Consider the following 22608-nt stretch of genomic DNA (forward strand, 5'->3'; position numbering starts at 1 on the left):
TCTAAGGTTCTAGCTGGATATGAATTTGGGGACATGCTATCCAATCCACTACATATGCATACAATATGTATAATACGCACTTATACCTGTATTAAACAGATACGCAGCCCCTTGGGGGTGATGTCACTCCCGTTTCAAATGCTGTAAAGCAAGGGGTGTCCAATCTTTTGGCTTCCCTGGGCCACACTGGAACAAGAAGCGTTGTCCTGGGCCACACATAAAATACACTAATGATAGCTGATGAGCTGAAAAGACAAACACACACACACTGAATGTTTCAAGAAAGTTGACGAACTGTGCGGGGTGCATTCAAAGCAGTCCGGGGCCGCATGCAGCCCGCAGGCCACAGGCTGAACAAGCTCGCTCTAAAGTCTTTTAAACAACAGCTGGAAAATTCTTGAACGAGTCCAGGGGAAACCTCCCGGGTTTCAGGAAGCTGACGATGCAAGCTTATCCAAATGGAAAACGTTTAACGCTGCTGGTTGGAGCAAACGATCAGGCAAACAAAAAACAGCCATCGCGTTTCACTGGCTCAAAGAGACTTTGTTGAAAAGAATTACACTATTCTCAGTGAACAATTAATTTTACAGTGGGGAGGGGGAATTCCAGAGAGTGCAGGGTAGAAAAAAAGAATCTCAAACTCTCCATTTGCAACCTCTGGGAAAAAACATTTTCTAATTGCCAAGGGAAATACCACTCAGAATACACTCCTTCAGATGAGTGGATTTGCACAGAAAACACAAGCAGATTCTTTCTTTTCTTTTCTTTTCTTTCTTTTTTTTTTTTTGAGACAGGGTCTTGCTTTGTCACCCAGGATGGAGTACAGTGGTGGGATCATGGCTCACTCCAGCCTTGACCTCCAAGCAATCCTCCTGCCTCAGCCTCCTAAGCAGCTGAGACTATAGGTGCGCACCACCACACCTGGCTCATTTTTTTAATTTTTTGTAGAGACAGGGTCTCACTAGGTTGCCCAGGCTGGTCTTGAACTGCACTCAAGCGATCTGCCGGCCTCCGCCTCCCAAAGTGCTGGGATTATAGACATGAGCCACCGCGCCCGGCCCACACAAGCGGTTTCTAAAAGAGAGAGACTGCACACCCAACTCAGAGGGCAATAGTTCTTGACATCTACTTTTCTCTGGGTGCAATCATGAAAAACAGTGATAGGGAACCTCAGGAAGAAAATTGGAGTCTTTGGACGAGAAGCATGAAGTAATCAGAATGACCACTGACATTAATGGAGCACTTTCTGTGTTCTGGCAGCTGTGCTAAAAGCTTTACAGCTACTCCTTCATTTCTTCCCACTAGAACCTATTGAGGTAGGCACTGCTATCCTCACTTTACAGATGAGGAAACTGAGGCACAGAGAGGTTAAGTCACCTGGTCAAGGTTACACAGCTAGTGAAAGGAAGGCTAGGGTTTGAGTCCTGGCCTAAGTTCAAGACTCAGGTGCCCAAACACCAACAGTCATGCTGTCTGTGGGTTGCTTCTGTCCTGGTCACAATGGATTAATAAACTAATGATGTAAGAAGCCCAAGCCAAGGCACTTCCAGCCTTTAGCTCAGGGCAAATTCAAAAGCCAAAAGCTTGGCAATCCCTTCCTTGGATTATGTTTAATTCCAGGCCTCCCAAAGGCAAGAAGAATGACCTTGATGATGCTTGAAGGTGGGTCCCCAAGACCTCCACGTGGGAGGAGCGCCGGCCGTAGCAGATGCCTCCATAGATACCTGCTGGCTCTGTAGTCCAGCTTCTCTTGTCCATTGGGGTACTGGCCCTCCGCAATCCTGCTGCTGCTTCTGGAGGGAATGTCAATCACAGGACCCTAGTTCCTCGCCAGTGTGGCCCATGGGAATGAGCATGTGACTCAAGCTGGGCCCATCAGAGCCTTCCATGAGATTTGAGACGGAAAAGCGTCCCTTAGAGAGTGTGAATCCTGAAGTTATAGGCTCAGGACTGCTGGCAGCCATCTTTCCCACCAGGTGGAAGAAAGAATGAGGTCAGCATGCAAAGAGATGCAGAGTCAAGAGGCCTGGGTGCAGCTGAGAGGCCTGAGGACATTAAGCTCCTGGATCCAGCCATACCTGAAGCAGCAGCCACCTTCAGCCATCCCCAATACAGGACTCAGGGAATTTGCTTTGTTGTTTAAGCCAGTTTGGGCTGGTTTTTCCCTAGGGAGAGAGCACTCTCAAGGCAGAACTGAAAGGGCCTGAGGTTCCTCACCCCCACTGTTAAGGGTGGACAGCTGGTGGCAGACACCCCCTGCCTCTGGAACAGGCAGCTCCAGCTTCCTCCAGTAAAAGTCTTCTGCGTCCTTCTCTGGGGCTATACAATAAATGTATGAAGACTGCCAGGGCAGCTTATCCCAGCATACTTGTAGATAACACCTAGTTTTTAAGAGAAAAGCTGGAAAATGCACTTAAAGACAGTTGAAAATATTGCAAGTTGCTCTCAGCAATAAATGCCCAGTGACATGGGAGCAATTAGTTTTGAGAACGTCTCCTTCCAATCAGTCGGTCTCTTATGCACACATGTGCACACACACCTTGACGCAAGGTGCAAAGCAATCTATTTTGTTCAGATACCTGAGAAGCAGACAGAGAGCCAAAAGGAAGGTGGGCAAGGCTCTCTCCCAGCAGGAAGAAGGATGTGTCTGAAAAGATGACCCTTTCTCTCTGCCCTGGGTTTGGGGTTGAGGCTGGCATGGATATAAGTCTCCTGGCCCTGCATGCTGAGCCTCCATAAAGATGATTCTTGTGGCCACAAAACCACCCCTTGGCTCAGTTACTCCGTCAGAGACGACTGCCAACTCTAAGCAAGGCCAGGACACAAGGGTACCAGCCACTGCTGACAGAGCCATGTCAGTGAGGCTCCTGTCACACAGGTCATGAGGATGTGTAATGTGGGCTGGGTGCAAGTTGATGGGGTAGGGACTAGAGTGGCCCGATCCAGGGGCGCAGAGGTGTTGCCTTCATCCAACAATAGTGACCCTATTCTACCGGTGCTCCCAAATGCCTAAGGGAAGCCAGAAATCCTGATTTTGATGTGAAATGCCCCAATTTTTAAACCATTCTAAAGGCAAAAAAGCAACACTAAAAGCAGGCCAGATCAGGCTTCAAGTTGGTGACCCCTGACTGGCTGCCTTTTGGGGAGCCCAGGAAAGGAAAGGAGAAATGTCCTCAGGCCCCAAGGAGACCCAAGACGCTCCTGTGTAGTAAAACTAGGGAAAGTCATGTCAATATTGAACCTAGTTCCAGAGTCATATCTGCCCCAGAGCAGACGCAACAGCCTCCACTCCCAGGGAGAGTCGGGACCCTTTGTTGAGACCCTGGATCTAGCCTTACCTGAAGCAAGCCCTCCTAGACTGGCCAGTTCTATGCACCCATGAATGGTCACCCTTTTGTGTTTAAGCACCTGGGCACGGGTCTCTGTGGCTTACAACCAAAAACAGTCATAATTAACAGTTCCCTAGGAGCAAAAGGCATCTCAGTGGGGTATACAGACAGCCTCAGTCACCCCATCGCTGTCTGGAACTTAGCAGAAACCCAGGGTTCTCCCACCCTCTCCAATCAGGGATGGTCAGGGTTAGGCCATGCTGGCCACGTGCAGGGGACATGCATTTTCGGTTCGGGATGTGCTGTTCCCCGCAAAGAGCAGTGCCTGTAACTCACTGAACTGCTCACCAAGCACATCTTGATACTGCATAACAGAACGTTATGCAACCAGATACCAAGGTGAACACCCTACATTTCTGCCTCCCCAGCATCCTTCCCCCTTCTTCTTAGGGGGAACCCCAATACTCCTTGAGACACCCATTAGCCCTTTTCAGAGCAAGAGGTTGGTTCCAGAGATGTGCATGTGATCCAGGCTGGCCAATCACTGCACCTCACTGCAACCCTGGATCACAGTGATTGGTCCAGATTGGGCATGACCCTGCTGGCCAATCAGCATTCTCCAGTGTCCCTGACAACTGTGATTGGTTCAGGAAGTGATCTGGGAACCGCCCCCCCTTCCAGGCTAAGACTTAACTCTGGGAAGTGGGTTGGAGCCTTTGGTAGGAAGAGGATCCCTTATGCAGGCGAGCTGCGGGGAGGAGAAGGGCACCTAATAGTGATGGTCCCCTGCATGGCAAAAGCAGAGTAAGAGGTGGACAGAGGGGAGATGGGCCTGGCTGACATCGCTAAGCCTGGATGTCCCAGAGATGTGGTATGGTAGACATAGACACCCTGGCGTTGGCTTGGTCTTCCTTCCACGAAGCCAGAAGGAGATGGTTCTGTCCTTGCAACTTCAAGAGCCCTGACACCACACATGGGCCAGGCCTGGATCCTTGCCATCCGCTCCAGACACCCCAATTTGGGCAGCATCTAGGCCTGGGGCTCTAGCCCACATGGTTCCAGGCCCTGCAGTTAGCTGGCTTCTCATTCTGGACACTGGAGGTGAGCGGGCGGCCCTGAAACACTGGGCCTGGCTATCTGGAGACCAGGGAGCTGCTATGAGACTGGCCTGAGGAGGAGGACGAGGTGGTTGCGCTGAGCTGGGAGAAGCCGCTGGTGCAGGATTCCAGGCTGGACATGGAGCCTCTAGGGAGGAAGGACGTGGCACAAGTTACCCTCTTGCATTAACAAGGCCCCTGGGCTGACATACAGCAGTGGAAAAGCTGTTGATCCTACAAATCAGGCACCAGGGCCCCAGGTCAATGCAGAAGGAAAAGCAAGTGACACCATGAAGAGAAAAGCGCTACCCAATTCCCCACACCCCCATCTCCCCAGACGGAGCCCAGCCTGCCACAGACCCATCACGGGCTCCCCTGACCTGAGGCCCTTGCATGGCCCTAAGGCTGCCACAGCCTGGGGAGTCCCTGGCCCTGTCTCCCGTCTCACTCCTTCCTTGCTCTTTGCACGCAAACTCCGTAGTCCTCCTCCTAGCTCTTACAGTGGCCTTCGTGTGCACCGAGCCTGAGGCAGAAGCCCCTTCTCTCCTCCCCAAGCTGTCTGGTTAACTCCAAACCTCAGGGCAGTGCCATCCTTGAGAACTTTCTTTTCTTGTATAGAGTCGGGGCTGTCACTATGCTGCCCAGCCTGGTCTCGAACTCCTGGGCCAAGCGATCCTCGGGCCTCGGCCTCCCAAAGCACTTGGATTACAGGCGTGAAGCACCATGCCCAGCCTCCAAGAACTTTCTGCAATGAATGTGCTCTACGTCTGCACAGTCCAACACACCGACCACTGGCCACATGCGCTGCTGGTCACCGGAAATGTGGCCCATGCGACTGAGGCACTAAATTGTTCCTTTTATTTCATTCTGCTTGCTAAGTTAAATTGCTGCAGGTGGCTAGCAGCGACCAGATGGGACAGTGCAGCTTTAGGGCCTTGCTTCTCAAAGCATGGTCTGGGAACTGGCAGCACCAGCAGTGCCCGGTGCTTGTTAGAGATGCAGAACCTTGCCAGGTGCCATGGCTCATGCCTGTCATCCCAGCACTTTGAGAGGCTGAGGTCGGGGCATTGCTTGAGGCCAGGAGTTTGAGACCAGCCTGGGCAACATAGTGAGACCCCATCTCTACAAAAAATTTAAAGATCGACCAGGTGCGGTGACTCATGCCTGTAATCCTAACACTTTAGGAGGCCGAAGCAGGCAATTTGCTTGAGGCCAAGAGTTCGAGACCAGCCTGGCTAACATGGTGAAACTGGTCTCCACTAAAAATATACACATTAGCTGGGCGTAGTGGTACGCACCTGTAATCCCAGCTACTCAGGAGGCTGAGGCATGAGAAATGCTTGAACCTAGGAGGTAGAGGCTGCAGTGAGTAGAGATTGTGCCACTGCACTCCAGCCTGGGTGACAGAGTGAAACTCTGTCTCAAACAAAAAAAAATAGCCAGGCATGGTAGCACACGCCTATAGTCCCAGCTACTTGGGAAGCTGAGGTTGGAGGATTGCTTGAGCTCAGGAGTTCAAGGCTACAGTAAGCTAGGATTGCACCCCTGCACTCCAGCCTGGGTAACAGAGTGAGACTGTTTCTAAAAATAAATAAATAAAAAGACCCCCTGGTGACTTGTGTGACCACCACACCACTTAGATCTCACTCCAGTGTCATGTTCCATATTTCTTCCCCCACTCCCTCTCCCAACCCTAGGCCAGGCCCCTGTCCTGTGCTAAGGCTCTAGGTTATGTCCCTGAGCACCTCCTGGCTGGGCGGCTGATGCGGTTTGGCTCTACGGCCCACCCAAATCTCATCTCAAATTGTAATCCCCACATGTTGAGGGAGGGACCTGGTGGGAGGTGATTGCCTGGTGGGAGGAAACTGCATGCCACAGCAGAAATGAAGGAGGAGGTCTGGAGGAGGAGCAGGCAATTTCTTCAAGGTTTTGCATCTTTTTTTTTTTTTTTTTGAGACGGAGTCTCACTCTGTCCCCCAGGCTAGAGTGCAGTGGCCGGATCTCAGCTCACTGCAAGCTCCGCCTCCCAGGTTTACACCGTTCTCCTGCCTCAGCCTCCGGGTAGCGGGGACTACAGGCACCCACCACCGCGCCCGGCTAGTTTAAGGTTTTGCATCTTATAAAAGCGCATATGATTTTGCACGGGGGGGAAAACAGCAGTTTCCCCCATGCTGTTCTGGCGATAGTGAATGAGTTCTCATGAGGTCTGATGGTGTAAAAGTGTGTGGCTTCCTTTGCACTCTTCTCTCCTGCCTCTTTGCCTTCCGCCATGATTGTAAGTTTCCTGAGGCCTCCCCAGTCATAGGGAACTGTGAGTCAATTAAACCTCCTTTCTTTATAAATTACCCAGTCTTAGTAGTTCTTCTTTTTTCTCTCTCTCTCTCTTTTTCTTTTCGAGACAGAGTCTCGCTCTGTCGCCAAGGCTGGAGTGCAGTGGCGCGATCTCAGCTCACTGCAATCTCCACCTCCCAGGTTCAAGGCATTCTCCTGCCTCAGCCTCCTGAGTAGCTGGGATTACAGGTATGCGCCACCACACCCGGCTAATTTTTGTATTTTTAGTAGAGACGGGATTTCACCATGTTGGCCAGGCTAGTCTCTAACTCCTGACTTCAGATGATCTGCCCGCCTCGGCCTCCCAAAGTGCTAGGATTACAGGCATGAGCCAGCGCACCCGGCCTCAGGTAGTTCTTTATAGCAGTGTGGAAACGGACTAATACAGTGACCTTGGCCTGTAGGTCATCTACATCTTGGATGTAGGTCATCCATCGCTGACCATAGTTATACTTGGGTGTGAGCATTTGGTCTCTGCTTCATGATGGCAGACCCTATCTGTCTGGTCTCCCCACGATCCAAGCCGCCACCTGCCCCCTGAGGGTGACCAGGAAACGGCCTTTGAACTGATTTTCTCATGAGGCTACAGGAGGACAGGGCAGTAAGGTCCTCTCATGGTGATCACCCTAGACAGTTTGGTGTGCAGCGTCTGGTCCAGTCCACCCCTCTGGCCTCCACATGCCCAGCTTCAGAATCAGCCCTCCCAGAGACAGACCTCCAATGCCCGTGTCTATTCTACTGTGTCCCCCCGGGCCTCAGCCTCTCACCTCACACTGAGGACCGATGGCTGAAACATGCGGCTTCACAAAGAGTGAATCACCAGCCCCCCGACAAGCTATGGGATCCCTCCTTGGATAAAGACTCTGGCCCAGTGTTCCTCACTCTGGGCTGCCCATGCCCCTGGGATCCTTGGAGCTCCACCTGGAATTTGGGGCTAGACTCAGCACCCTCCTGGAGCCTCAATTTTACCCCTACAGTAAAGAATTTAAAGCATTATTCTTGGATGAAAACTAATGCAGATCCATCAAGAAGCAGGGTGCAAAATCATACGTGCTTTTATAAAATGCAAAACCTTGAAGAAACTGCCTGCTCCGCCTCCAGACCTTTTTCTTCATTTCTGCTGTGGCGTGCATACCGAATGCCCAGGTGACAGGCAGCTTCCCCCAGCCATCTCATTCTCATGATAAACCCACAAGACTGGGGCTCAAGTGGTTCCCATTTAAGGGATGAAGCACCTGAGGCTCAGAGAGGTAAAGTGATTTGCCCGAGGTCACACAGCAACCAGGAAGTACTGGAGGTCTTAACCATTACACTTCCCTGTCTCTCTGAAAGCAACAACTTGGGGAGGGTTGTCTAAAGGCACCCTTTTAGAATATTCTAAAATATTCCCATGGAATTCTAGGAGTGGGGGGAGGCCCACATGAGACGGTTTAAGACTCCCCTTCTCCTCCCCTCCAGGTGCTCCAAAAAGTTGAGCTTCTGTCCAGGGTTTCATTGGAAGGAAAAGCCCTGCTTCGGAAGTGGAGTTAGAGACGCAGAGCTGGGCACTCCTCATACCCTAGTGAGGGAACTCCAACCATGCCCATGCTGGGGCCCCACCCCCGGAGAAGCTGACCCAGCTGAGAGACAAGAGCCCAGGCATCTGCATTGTTAATCAGTCCCAGGGCCCTTCCTGCCCAGGCCCCGCCCCCCCGCCTCGCTCCCGAGCCCTCCTACCTGAAGTCCTCAGAGGCGAGCACCTCATAGTAGTAAAGAAGTTTGCACTTGGGGCCAGGGCTGTGCAGAGCCGTCAGGACATCGTCCACTCCCGGGAGGCTGCAGGCCACACCGCCAGGGGGGCTGTGCATTTGCCACTGGAGCAGGTAGACGCCGGGCCACCGGGTCACATGAGAGCCCTGAAACACAGCAGCCCCACCCTGAGGCCCTGGGTCCTTCTGAGGACAGGTCGAGGGGGCTGAGCCTTCGTGGGCTTCTCATCACCAGGCTTGGAAATTGGGGCTCTTCTCGCTCTGTCCCTTTCTCCCGTCCACCAGCAAATCCTCCTGTCAGGGCCTCTGGAAGCCATCCTTGCTATTACCCCCGTATCCCTGGGACCAGAGCCTCCCCCTTAATCTGGGAAGGAGCTGACGCCTGGCGGGGGTGCAACTTCAGGACAACAGAGGTGCTTAAACACCTGGATTTTGTGGGGTTTTTGCTCTGCTGAGTGGGATTTGCAAACCAAGGGGATTAGGAGAGGGATTTGGGCCAGGAGCTCACAGGCGCTTAGAGACAATTTGTGGAGGGGTCAGGGAGAGTGAGAAAGGGAAGTGTTTGTTTTTACAAGAAGAGCCATTTTGGGTTGCTCTGGGTTGAGAAGTTCAGTGGGACCCAGGGGTGGCCGTGAATGACATGCAGGACGGCCCTCCACCCTCTCCCCATCGGGAACTTCGGTGACATCAGCAGCGTCTGCCAGTGCTCATGGAGCTGGTGCTGCATGTGCATGTGTCATCTGGGGAGTCAGAGTGATGTTCCACCTGCAATGCTGGCCTCCTGGAGAATGTGGGGGTCAACAAGGGCAGCTCATATTCCGGTTACACATCCAAGTTCTGTTCCAAGACTATAGTTTCTTTTTTTTTTTTTTCCTGAGACAGAGTTTCACTCTGTCACCCAGGCTAGAGTGTGATGGCACAATCTCAGCTCACTGCAACGTCCACCTCCCAGGTTCAAGCGATTCTCCTGCCTTAGCCTCCCAAGTAACTGGGATTATAGGCACATGCCACCATGCCTGGCTATTTTATTTTATTTTATTTTTGTATTTTTAGTAGAGACAGGGTTTCACCATGTTGGCCAGGCTGGTCTCGAACTCCTTACTTCAGTTGATCCACCTGCCTCGGCCTCCCAGAGTGCAGGGATTACAGGCGTGAGCCACCGTGCCCTGCCCAAGACCTACAGTTTATTTTGTATCAGTTCTGAAACCACAGTGTGCATCAAAAATCTTGACTACTGACCTCAGAACCTTAGCACCTCCCCTTCCATCCAAACTAACTTCTAGCCCCTCCCCAGCACTCATGCTGCCCTCGTGTCCACCTGCCTTCTCCCAGCGGCTTCAATTTTGTTCTATTCCTTCCACCTGGAACATCATCCCCTCTCAACCCCTCCCAGATCCAGCCATAACTCAAGGTCTTCGTGCATACTGAAGCCATGTGAATGCGTGCAGGCACCCTAGACTTCAAATTTCAACATGCTCATCCTTCCCCCTGCACGAGTTAATGCAGTGGGTTGAACAGTGTACCCCCAAAATTCATGTCCAACCAGAATCTCAGAACATAATCTTATTTGGAAATAGGGTCTTTGTGGTTAAGGATTTAGGGTGAGGCCAGCCATGGTGGCTCACACCTCTAATCCCAGCACTTTGGGAGGCTGCTTGAGCTCAGGCGTTCAAGACCAGCCTGGGCAACATAGCAAGACCCCATCTCTACTAAAAATACAAAACTTAGCTGGGCATGGTGGCGGGCACCTATAGTTCCAGCAACTCAGGAGGCTGAGATGGGAGGATCGCTTGAGTCCAGGAGGTGGAGGCTGTGGTGAGCTGTGATCACACCACTGCACTCCCAGACCCACAACAGTGTCCTAATCATGGATAGAGTGAGACCCTGTCTCAAAAAAAAAAAACACCTGATTTAGAGTGGGGCCTAAACGCGATGGCTAGTGTCCTTGCAGGAGAGGAGAGATTTGAGACTCAGAAGAGAGACAGAGAGAGAAGAAACCCCTTTAAGGACAGAGGCAGAGATTGGGGTGATGCATCTACCCGCCAATGACACCCAGGATTGCCAGGGGCCACCTAAGGCTAGGACAGAGGCGTAGAATGAACCCCTCCCTAGAGCCTTCAGAGGGAGCGGGGCCCTGCCAACACCTCCCGAGGGGTTTTGGACTTGTGACCTCCCGAACTGTGAGACAATAAATTGTTGTTGTTTTCGGCCATGTAGTTTGTGCTAACTCATTACTGCAGCCCCAAGGAACAAATACAGTTAGATCCTGTTAGGAGTCCCATTTCTCAGATGGGGAAACTGAGGTTCCAGACCCTGTGCTCCTCCCCAAGACACCAGCCGCCTCTCAGCAGAGCACCCCGTTCTTTCTTGATTTTGCACGGGCTGCCGTTGGACAGGTGAGCACTTCATTTCGTGAGACCCTGTGTATCTTTCCTCTGCCCTGTCCTGCAGGGTTCCTGAGGCTGGGGACCAACAGCCCAGTTTGTCCTCCGCTGTATTCCCAGAAGCCTGGCACGCGGTGGACGCTCAGTGCTGCTTGGTGAGCGAATGAGTGGTCCAGAGAATGCAAACCTGGATGCTCTCCCCTTCCCGGCAGACGAGGGGAGCCTCCACACGACTGTAATCCCTGCCCAGGACCCAGCCTTTGTCGATCAGCTGCCCGCTGGCCCTGGTCCCTGGCTCCCGGGCGCCCGGCCTGGGCACCTTCTTCGCGTGGTACAGGCTGAACACCACGTCCCCTCGCAGGATGTCAAAGTCCCAGGTGATGACCGACTCCCCTTCCAGAATCTCCACAGCCACCTGCGTGGAGACAGGCGAGTTCTGAGAGTCACAGCCGAGACGGGAGAGCTGGGGTTGGGAAGACGGTGGCAGGAGGGACTGGGGGTGCCCCTGGGGTCTCCTTTCCCAGGCCACACGCTCGTCCCTTACAGGAATGCCCCTCCTCGCCTTCGTTTTCTCCTGAGACCTCACCCGCAACAGATCACTGGCATAAGAATCCTCATCTCGGCCAGGCTTGGTGGCTCACACCTATAATCCCAACACTTTGGGAGGCCAAGGCAGGTGGATCACTTGAAGTCAGGGGTTCGAGACCAGCCTGGCCAACATGGTGAAACCCCATCTCTACTAAAAATACAAAAAAAAACACACACAAAAAAAAACAAAAAACAGCCAGGCGTGCTGGCTGGCTCCTGTAATCCCAGCTACTCGGGAGACTGACGCAGGAGAATCACGTGAACCTGGGAGGAGAGAAAGAGAGAGAGGCCAGGTGCCGTGGCTCTCACCTATAATCCCAGCACTTTGGGAAGCCAAGGCAGGTGGATCACCTGAGGTCAGGAGTTCAAGACCAGCCTGAACATGGTGAAACCCCATCTCTACTAAAAATACAAAAATTAGCTGGACACAGTGGCATGTGCCTGTAATTCCAGCTACTTGGGAGGCTGAGGCAGGAGAATTGCTTGAACCCGGGAGGTGGAGGTTGCAGTGAGCTGAGATCGTGCCATTGCACTCCAGCCTGGACAACAGGGCAAGAGTCCATCTCAAAAAAAAAAAAGAATCCTCATCTCAAGCTGTGTTTTGGGGTCACCTGACCTAAGATGACAGACACCCAGCCCAGCGGGCCCTCCCCGGCCAGGCCCAGGCACCTCATGGGGGGCTCCGCGGAGCACACTGGCTGAATGGTAGGTCTCGCTCCACTGCCACAGCTGGTCTGCGTGCTCCTGCTCCTCTTCCGTCATATAGAGGGACTTGGGGACCAGCCCTCCCTCGGGGACATTACACTGCAGGTCAGAGATAAAGGGCAGTGGATCAAGGCCAGACGAGGTCTGGCTGGCCTGACCCACAGGAGGGTGCTGCGTGACCCCCAAAGCCAACCATAACAGCCACCTCTTACTGAGTGGGCTGTGGGCTTTCATGACCCCATTTAATCCCCAGGTCCACCCGTGCAGTGGAGACTATTATTCTTCCCGTTTCACAGAGGAAGGAATGGAGGCGTGGGCAAGTCACGCCACAGTGAGTGCGCCAGGGCACAAACCCACATTCGTCACAGCCCCATGCTCATGTCCCTTTACCCTGTGCTGGACTGACAGCCAGGCTGGGGGCCTCTGCACACCGCAGCCCATAGTAGCTGCCTCTCCCCCTCAGAAGCGGGGGTGGAGCAGTCACTGCACTGAAATCGACAGATTTCCCCAAACCAAAGGCCCCCTGGATGGGCAGGCCTTGGCAGACCCACCTGCCACCACCAAACAATGATTCCCTCCACCCCGTTTCACTTGTAGAAACACTGGGATTAGCAAGCAAGGCCACTGTTCAGTGTCCTTCCGTAAGCCACTCTCAGATGTGCAGAACCGTTTGCTAAAAATAAGCCGTGTGTGCCATGTATCACAAATGGAGAGAACAGGCAAGCCTGGAAAAATTCCTAGGAAAAGACTTTTTTAAAATCCAGCAATGATGCAAGTTCACTGTTTGGTATTTCTGTTAGAAACGAAGAAGGCCCGGGCCACTGGGGGCCATATGAGACGACGGGGTTGTGACCTAGGGTCACCCCAGCCTGTCATTTCATCTCCAGGGGAGGCAATAGAGGGGGCTTGGACACTGCCTCCCTTGAAGGGGGATCCTGATCGTCTCAGGCTGTGTGACTGTGGGTTGCAGACTAGTCCCAGCTCCAGGGTCCAGAGCTGCAGAGACCTTTGAGTCACCTCCCCTGCAGTGAGTGAGCAGGTAAACTTGTTGCTGCTTGGCAATGTCTTTGATGGGAATACAGAATGGATAAGCCTTTGACTGGCCTAGTCTTTAGGCTTCCAGAAACTTCTATCTCATTCACTATGTTTGGAGGACCCAAAGTAAGGCCCAACCTCAAAACAGCACCACCTCTCTTTGAAGCAGCTTCTAAAGCAAGCCCTGTGGCTGCTGAGAGCCAGCAAGACCCTCCCCAGGCAGAGCGCACATGCCTCACCCAGCCCCCTCCACCTCCCAGCCCCACTCCAGGAATCCCAGCCTCCCAGCCAGCCGTGCCACCTCCTCGAGCCCAGCTCTGGCTGCGGATATGGAAGCCTCACCACGCTCTCTCCCCCAAGGAAGTCAGGGATCACTTCTCTATCCAGATAGTCCACAAGACCTCCGGGTCCCTGGTAGTTGCTGCCACTGTAGATGAGGAACTTCCGCCGGGTGTTCTCGTTGATGAAGGGGCTGATCTGAAACCAGGACATAAGGCAAGATGGATATTTTTTTTTATTGAGATATAATTCATACAACATAGAATCATTGTAAAGCGCCCAGTTCAGTGGCTTTCAGTGCACTCACTACATTGTACAGCCAGCACCACTACCTAGACATGTTCATCACCCCAGAAGGAAACCCCATTCCCACCCCACAGTCACTTCCCATCTCCCCTCCCCCAGCCCGGGGCGACCACCCATCTACGCTCTGTTTCTGTGAATTTGCCTATTCTGCGCGTTTTTTGTTTTTGTTTTTGTTTTGGAGACACAGTCTCGCTCTGTCGCCCAGGCTGGAGTACAATGGCGCGATCTTGGCTCACTGCAACCTCCGCCTCCCAGGTTCAAGCGATTCTCCTGCCTCAGTCTCCCGAGTAGCTGGGATTACAGGCTCCCACCACCACGCCTGGCTAATTTTTGTATTTTGATTTTGTACTTTTGTATTTTCACCATGTTGGCCAGGCTGGTCTCAAACTCCTGAACTCAGGTGATCCGCCCACCTCAGCCTCCCAAAGTACTAGGATTACAGGTGTGAGCCACTGCACCCGTGCCTATTCTGTACATTTCATATAAAGGAGATTACACAGTACCTGGACTTTCCTGTCTGGCCCCTTTCACTGAGCATCATGTTTTCAAGGTCCCTCTGTGCTGCAGCATGGATCACTGCTTCCTTCCTTTTTTTTTTGAGATGGAGTCTCGCTCTGTTGCCCAGGTTGGAGTGCAATGGCATGACCTCGGCTCACTGCAAGCTCCGCCTCCCGAGTTCATGCCATTCTCCTGCCTCAGGCTCCTGAGTAGCTGGGAGTACAGGCACCCGCCACCACGCCCGTTTTTTTTTTTGTTTGTTTTTTTTTTTGTATTTTTAGTAGAGACGGGATTTCACCATGTTAGTCAGGATGGTCTTGATCTCCTGACCTCGTGATCCACCCGCCTCGGCCTCCTAAAGTGCTGTGATTACAGGCATGAGCCACCACGCCTGGCCGCTTCCTTCTTATGGATGAATGCTATTCCATTACATGGATGGAACAGTATTCCACAGTTTGTTTATTCCAGCTGGAATCCATTTTAACAGTGAGCTCTAAGCCACATGTTGATAAAGAAGGAAGGAAGTGGGAGAGAGAGAAGGAAGAAAGGAGCCCTTGGCATGGCAGGAAACAGGCCAGTTCTACAGGGAATGTCACAAGCAAGAGATGGATGAGGAACCTACAATCCTCCCGTGTGGGGTCCTCTCCTGTCCCCAGCCCCACTGCAGTCTGTGCTGGGCCCTCTACTGTCCCCAGCCCCACTGCCCCCTGTGCTGTGCTGGGCCCCAGGAGGCTGAGGCTGACCCCCCAGTAGCTCCCTGCCCCCACCCCCAGCCCACCTTGCCCCAGGATTCTGCAAGGACATTCCCTCCTCTTGGGGGTGGCCAGGCTTACAGCAGTCACTGGTGCTTGGGGTCTTGCCTTCCCCTGCCCACACCTCTGCAAGGAACCCCTTCAGAACACCCCTCATTTGAACCATCTGGGTGAGGTCCACATCCAGCCAGGACCCCGGCTGATGCGCTCGCACTCCCAAAACCACCCCAAACAGCAGGTGAACTTAATTTTCCCGGAGATTAGGACAATTAGGGATAAAAAGCTTCAGAAGCAGCTCCTGCCTCCTAGCCTCACCTGAACAGAGCCTTGAAGCACCCACAAAAGCTAGACAACTTCCTGGTCTCCACCCTCCCCTGCTACTGAACGCTCCATGGGTCCGTACTGCCCCGGGACAAGGTCCCATCTTCACCACGGGCCCCTGTACATCTTCCAGCCTCCTCAGGTGCCATCATCCCTTTCACTCCTCTTTGCTCAGTCACCCTGGACTGTTTCTTCGATTCCTCCAAAACATTAAGCTGCATCCAGCCTCCAGGTCTTTGCCCACGCTGTGCAGCGGCTGGCTGCACCCTTCTCTTGTGTATGTGTGCACGTGCACACGTGCATGCACGTGTGTACCCACCGGGTTACAATATAAAGTATATTTCAGGTCAGGCTTAGTGGCTCACACCTATAATACGAACACTTTGGGAAGCCAAGGCAAGTGGACTGCTTGAGTCCAGGAATTGGAGACCCACGCTAATGGGCATGGGGGTTCTTTCTGGGGCGACAAATGTTCTGGGATTGGCTAGTGGTGACAGTTGCTTAACTCAGTGAATACACTAAAAACCACTGGGGTCTATACTTTAAAAGTGTGAGCTTTGTGCTTTGTGAGTTTCATCTCCAAAAAGTTATTAAATGAAATGAAACAGGAAAAGAGCAGAGCCGCTTGCAGAGGGGCCCCTTCCCATCCCACCCACCCCTCCCCGGGGCAGGGCCTGGCCCAGGTTCCAGCTCTTACCAGCGTCCAGAGCACGGGGAAGACTCGGGGGGCTCGCACGATGAGCAGCCGACCCAGGGTCTCCGGGTAATTGTCCTCAACCACCTCAATCATCCGCAGCAGGGCCTTCACCCCCGGCCGCCACAGGTGCCGCATGTTGAGTCCCTCCAGGTCCAGCAGGCAGGTCCAGGAGCTGTGCAGAAACGGCCCCAGCTCCACTTGGCTCTGCTGCCTCCCAAGGCCACCAACACCCTCCCCATGGGGGATGAACAGGGAGGCTCTGAGAGTCAGGGCTGTGAGCAGAGGGGGGGCTTCTGCCCCAGTAGGGAGCTCATGCGGTGAAGAGGGTCAGAGTGTGGACTTCAGGGCTGAGCGCCCAAATTCAAGTCTCACCTCCACCCCTGAGGGTTCTGGGTCAGGGCCACAGACCCACTTCCTCACAGGACAGTGGCAAAGGTAGTAACAGTCCCCATCTGAAACAACTGCTGTTAGGATCGAGTGAGATGGTATATACAAAGCTGTCTGCAAGGACGGGCACACCGCATTCCCTCAATTAAAACTGATTATCACAGGTGGCCATTTAGGCCTAGCGTTCCACTATTGGAACGCTAAGCGTGTGGGAGTTATTTCTATCCTACTGTTCACCAAGGTATGATGGCAAAAATTCAAAACATTGCAACCTCAGGCATAAATGAGTTAATTGTTGAAAAGATGCTAACTACTAAATAGAGCAGAGGTGCCGAGAACATGCACTCCACAGTCAGATGGCCAGGGTTCAAATCCCAGTTCTGCCACTTGCTGTGTGAGCTTGGTCAAGTCCTGAACCTCTCTGTGCCTCCGTTTCATTAGTACTCATTCATTAGGAAAATAACTGTTTGACTGCAGTGGCTAGTGCCTGGGAACCTTTCCCTCCCAGATTGTTTCCTTAAACCTGTACATACCTCTTCAAAGCATCCCTTCATGACATCCCCTCATTTGAGCCATCTGGGATGAATTATGCTTCCAGCCAGGACACTAATGGATTGATTCCCAGTCCCACCCCAACATATGTGTCCTTAGAAAATCTCGAGAGATAGGCCAGGTGCGGTGGCTCACACCTGTAATCCCAGCACTTTGGGAGGCTGAGGCGGGTGGATCACAAGGTCAGGAGATCAAGACCATCCTGGCTAACATGGTGAAACCCTGTCTCTACTAAAAATAGAAAAATTAGCCGGGCGTGGTGGCGTGTGCCTGTAGTCCCAGCTACTTGGGAGGCTGAGGCGGAGCTTACAGTGAGCCGAGATTGTGCGACTGCACTCCAGCCTGGATGACAGAGACTGCATCTCAAAAAAAAAGAAAAAAAGAAAAAATCTCTGGAGACCAGCCTGGCCAACGTGGTGAAACCCCATCTCTACTAAAAATACAAAAATCAGCCAGGCGTGGCAGCGGGCACCTATAATCCCAGCTACTTGGGAGGCTGAGGCATGAGAATCACTTGAACCCAGGAGGTGAAGGTTGGAGTGAGCCTGGGTAACAGAATGAGACTCTGTCAAAAAAAAAAAAAAAAAAAAAAAAAAAAAAAAAAAAAAAAATCTCCAAACGGCAAAGGAACTTTAATTTTCACAAAGATCTGGATACTGGGGGCTGAAAAGCTGGAACAGCAGGTCCTGCCCGCCTGTGTCTCACAGGGCTGTTTAGGAGGAGGAACTAAATCAAGGTGCTTAGAAGGGCACCTGCTACACAGCAAGTGCAAGATCCATGTTCGCATTATTTTTAAACCGTTATTATTTTTGAGAATCAATTTTTAAAAGCCACTTTACAGGCCGGGAGCAGAAGCTGACGCCTATAATCCCAACACGTTGGAAACAAAAATCAAAAATTAGCTGGGCATGGTGGTGCACACTTGCAGTCCCAGATACTTGGGAGTCTGAGGTGGGAGGATTGCTTGAGCCCAGCGGGTCAAGGCCGCAGTGAGCTGTGATTGCACCACTGCACTCCAGCTTGGGTGACATAGTGATAGCCTGTCTGAAAAAAAAAAAAAAAAAAAAAAAGTCACTTTTACAGAAGAGGAAGCTGCTGCTCAGAAAGGTTTGCCGCCTTTGGGGGCGATGCCACCATAAGTACTGGCTCCAGGAAACAGCTCAGGAACAGAAATGTGGGGGAGTCAGAGGACAGTGGGTGCCTGCAGAGGACAGTGGGTTCCTGGATGTGCCATGACAGAGCCAAGGCAGAACTCGTGGTGGAGAGCTGATCTCAAAAAGCAAAGTCAAAGAGACTGTTGAGCAGAGTGGGAGGATAAAGTCTTCGAGCCGGAAGCCGGACAAGACCCCAGGCTCAAATCCAGCTCTGTCCTGGCCGGTTCACAAGCTTCTGTGGGGGCCACCGTTCTGAGTCTCAGTTTCCTCATGCATAAGAAATGGGGATGCTTATGGGCCCTGCCTCAAGACCCAGAAGACCACTGTAGAAACTGGGGGAGAATGAAGGCCCTGGCACGCTGCCTGGCATAGTACACACGCACGGTGGACCCCTCTTCATCCCCCGTCTTTGCTGTTTAGGGGGGATTTGTCCCCAGCCCAGGTTCTTGCCTGATGGGACGGCCCAGCTGCCTTGTGCTCCCCTCACACCGCTTCTGTCCTTCCTCATTGACGGAGAGAACCTGGAAGGGAGACAGTGCTCCTGAACACCCACCTCGCTGCTCCACCCCGTGCAGCCCTTCCCAGGCCCGGCTCCGGCCACAGGGTCCAGGAACGAGACCCCTGACTCACGTGCCGCAGCAGCACCTCCTCCCCAACAGCCTTCATCAAGCCTTTGGTGTCCATCTGGCCCAAGCGGAGGATGTAGAGGGGGCGGCCGTCTTTGTGGATGGGGCCGAGCAAAAAGAAGAGCCCATTATTTAGAGGACTGCTTACGAGGGGGCAGGTGACAGCTTCAGGTGAGGGCTTTACCTCCTCAGGCTGCAACCCGCCAAGGCCCAATCCAGCCTTCACTTACTAGCACCCTGCCTGCTTCCAAGAGAGGCTGACGCCACTTATTATGAAAGGCAGAAAAACACAAGTGTTACAAGGAGGATAAGGGCCAGCACAGTGACTCACACCTATAATCCCAGCATTTTGGGGGGCTGAGGCAGGAGGATTGCTTGAACTCAGGAGTTTGAGACCAGCCTGGGCAACATAGTGAGATCCCTTCTCTACAAAAGATTTTCATTTATTTATTTGTTTATTTATTTAAGACAGAGTCTTGCTCTGTCGCGCAGACCGGAGTGCAGTGGTGCGATCTCGGCTCACTGCAACTTCCGCCTCCAAAGAAAAGCCCAAAAATGCAAGGTTCAAGTGATTCTCCTACCTCAGCCTTCTGAGTAGTTGGGATTACATGCGCTCACCACCACGCCTGACTAATTTTTGTATTTTTAGTAGAGATGAGGTTTCACCATCTTGGCCAGGCTGGTCTCAAACTCCTGACATCAGGTGATACACCCACCTCAGCCTCCCAAAGTGTTGGGATCACAGGCATGAGCCACCGCACCCGACCCCATAATACTTTTTGTCAACCAATCAATACATAACCTTGTTTTATGTGGGGTTTTTTGTTTGTTGGTTGATTTGTTGGTTTTTGAGACACTCTCACTGTATCACACAGGCTGGAGTTCAATGGAGCAATCTAAGCTCCCTGCAACCTCTGCCTCCCAGGTTCAAGCAATTCTCACACCTTGGCCTCCCGAGTAGCTGGGACTACAGGCATGCACCACCACACTTGGCTAATTTTTTGTATTTTTAGTAGAGACAGGGTTTCACCATGTTGGCCAGGCTGGTCTCGACCCCCTGGCTTCAAGTGATCTGCCACCTCAGCCTTCCAAAGTGCTGGGATTACAGACATGAGCCCACCATGCCTGGCCTCTTTGTTCTTTGAGACAGGGTCTCACTCTGTCACCCAGGCTGGAGTGCAGTGGCATGATCTCGACTCACTGCAGCCTCATCCTCCCTGACTTAAACAATCCTCCTGCCTCAGCCTCCCGAGTAGCTGGGACCACAGACATGCAGCACCATGCCCAGATAATTTTTTTGTATTTTTTGTGGAGATGTGGGTTGGGGGGGGTGGGGGGGGGGTCTCACTATGTTGCCCAGGCTGGTCTCGAACTCCTGGGCTTAAGAGACCCTCCAGCTTTGGCCTCCCAAAGAGCTGTGATTACAGGTGTGAACCACTGCACCCAGCTTCTGTTTCTATTTAAGGACACTTGAATGTATGTTGCTGATCTATCAGCGTTGAACTCACGGCCAGCAGCCCTGTCGCTGGTGCCTATCTGAAGCTAGTGGAGCACTCTGGGTGTTTTCTGCATGGAGCACGTGGCCACTTGCTCATCCTCAGGTGAAGCTAGGCGCACTTCTGCACTACATGAGGGGGCATTTTAAACAGCAAAGTCACCAAAGAAAAGCCCAAAAATATAAGAATGTGGCATTACATAGGCCACAAGAAGGACGCTGTTTAGGGTGTGAGAACTGAGACAAGAAGACAGGAGCCGCGTCATTCACCTTCAGCGGACAACGTGTGTGACAAGCGACTCCAATACTTTGCCACGCTGAATATGTCTGAGCGTGACTGAAAAGGTTCTGTGAATACAGATTTGGGGGTTACAAGTACATTTCAGCAATAAAGGGAGTTCATAAATATGGATTCCATAAATAAGGAAGATTGATCGTGCATTAACAGAAACCATGCCGGCCGGTTCTTTAGGAGAGTCAAGCGTTTACCCTACTTGATATAGAGGAATGTTTAGATAAAGGACATTGGAAAGTGGGGTAGGCACAGGTTTCAGTGGCAATTTAACTTAAAAATCCAGAAACTATATTTGTAATGGGTTGAATCATGTCCCCAAAACTCATATCCATGGGGACATTAAAATGTGACCCATGCCTGGGTGCAGTGGCTCACTCCTATAATCTCAGCACTTTAGGAGGCCAAGGCGGGCGGATCACTTGAGGTCAGGAGTTCCAAGACCAGCCTGGCCAACATGGTGAAACCCCATCTCTACTAAAAGTACAAAAATCAGCCAAGCATGGTGGTGCACACCTGTAGTCCCACCTACTCAGGAGGCTGAGGCAGGAGAATCGCTTCAACCCCGGGGGGCGGAGTTGCAGTGAGCTGAGATCACGCCATTGCACTCCAGCCTCGGTGACAGAGACAGACTCTGTCTCAAAAAAAGAAAAAAAAAGGGACTCTGCTTGGAAATAGTCTGTGCAGGTGTAATCAGTTAAGGATCTCAAGATAAAATCACACGGATTTGGGGTTAGCCCTAAATCCAATGTCCTAGGGTCCTTATGAGAAGAGCTGTGGACACAGAGACACAGAGGGGAAGGCCATGGGAAGAGAGAGGCAGAGACTGGAGTGAAGCTGCCACCAGCCGAGGAACACGTGGGGCCACCAGAAGCTGGAAAAAGCAGGGAAGGATTCTCCCCTAGAAATTTCAGAGGGAGCACAGCCCTGCTGATACCTTGATTCCAGACTTCTGGCCTCGAGAACTGTAAAAGAACACATTTCTACTGTTTTAAGCCACCAAGTTTGTGTTAATTTGCTACAGCTGCCCTTGGAAATCATACAAAATTTCTGCACCTGTTACGTATACAATCGCAATTATTGTGAGTAACGGTGGGCTCGCTCAACCCAGGGGAGAAATGCCTCTTCCTCAAGCCCCAGAGCTTTCCAGCTCTGATACTTCCTAGCTAGGTTATCACTTCAAAGCATTTCTAGATGCCTGGAAGAGTCAAAAGGAAAAATAATAAGATGTTAGCATGACTCATGGCCTTTAAAGTGCGTTTGGGCCAAGTGTGGTGGCTCATGCCTGTAATCCCAACACTTTGGGAGGCTGAGGCAGGCAGATCACTTGAGATCAGAAGTTTAGGACCAGCCTGGCCAACATGGTGAAACCCGCCTCGACTAAAAATACAAAAAAATTAGTCAGGTATGGTAGCAGGTGCCTGTAATCCCAGCTGCTGGGGAGGCCGAGGCAGGAGAATCACTTGAACCCGAGAAGCGGAGGTTGCAGTGAGGCGAGATGGCACCACTGCACTCCAGCCTGGGTGACAGAGTGAGACTCCATCTCAAAATAATAAATAAATAAAGTAAGTGCATTTGGCAGTGCCCAAAGTATGCCCTATACATGATGTGGGTGGAGGCACACACCTATGTCCTGGTAATGCCAGCCCCCTGCATAGAACTCCTCCAGCAGGGCAGGGGGTTGCCAGGTCTGAAGGAGGAGATCCACCTGGTGCTGCTTCCGCCAACTCAAGGACTGGCACAGCATTTCCCGGGCCTTGTCCAGGTGGAAGTCACGCGCCCGCAGGAACCGCAGGATATGCTCGTCTTTGGGAATCTGAGAGAAAAAGAAGTAAAAAGCCCACAGAACAGTATCCCCTGACCCAGCAGATAAAATTGCAGAACCAGCTGGGGCAACATGGTGAGACCCCATCTCTACAAAAAGTACAGAAATTAGCTGGTTGTGGTGGTGCACGCCTGTAATCCCAGCTACTCAGGAGGCTAAGGCAGGAGAATCGCTTGAACCCAGGAGGCAAAGGCTGCAGTGAGGATC

General features: G+C 52.2%; 1 protein-coding gene across 2 annotated transcripts in view; it reads right to left on the minus strand.

Annotated features, from left to right (window-relative positions):
* Nucleotides 1–268: 268 nt before the first annotated feature.
* The window catches only part of SEC14L5 (SEC14 like lipid binding 5), a 63189-nt gene continuing 40849 nt past the window's right edge, over nucleotides 269–22608 (minus strand). The window contains exons 8-16 of one of the 2 annotated variants that reach the window (XM_030925296.1): nucleotides 22203–22392; nucleotides 18794–18882; nucleotides 18614–18684; nucleotides 16071–16242; nucleotides 13563–13694; nucleotides 12147–12281; nucleotides 11077–11304; nucleotides 8474–8652; nucleotides 269–4574 (exon numbers count right to left, since the gene is read on the minus strand). In XM_030925296.1, coding sequence (XP_030781156.1) covers nucleotides 4463–4574; nucleotides 8474–8652; nucleotides 11077–11304; nucleotides 12147–12281; nucleotides 13563–13694; nucleotides 16071–16242; nucleotides 18614–18684; nucleotides 18794–18882; nucleotides 22203–22392 — 1308 coding nt within the window. In that variant the 3' untranslated portion in view covers nucleotides 269–4462. Of the gene's footprint in view, nucleotides 4575–8473; nucleotides 8653–11076; nucleotides 11305–12146; nucleotides 12282–13559; nucleotides 13695–16070; nucleotides 16243–18613; nucleotides 18685–18793; nucleotides 18883–22202; nucleotides 22393–22608 lie in introns of both variants that reach the window. The other variant, XM_010353877.2, reaches the window with a different exon arrangement.

This window comes from Rhinopithecus roxellana, chromosome 20, assembly GCF_007565055.1.
Source record: "Rhinopithecus roxellana isolate Shanxi Qingling chromosome 20, ASM756505v1, whole genome shotgun sequence".
Lineage (NCBI taxonomy): Eukaryota > Metazoa > Chordata > Mammalia > Primates > Cercopithecidae > Rhinopithecus > Rhinopithecus roxellana.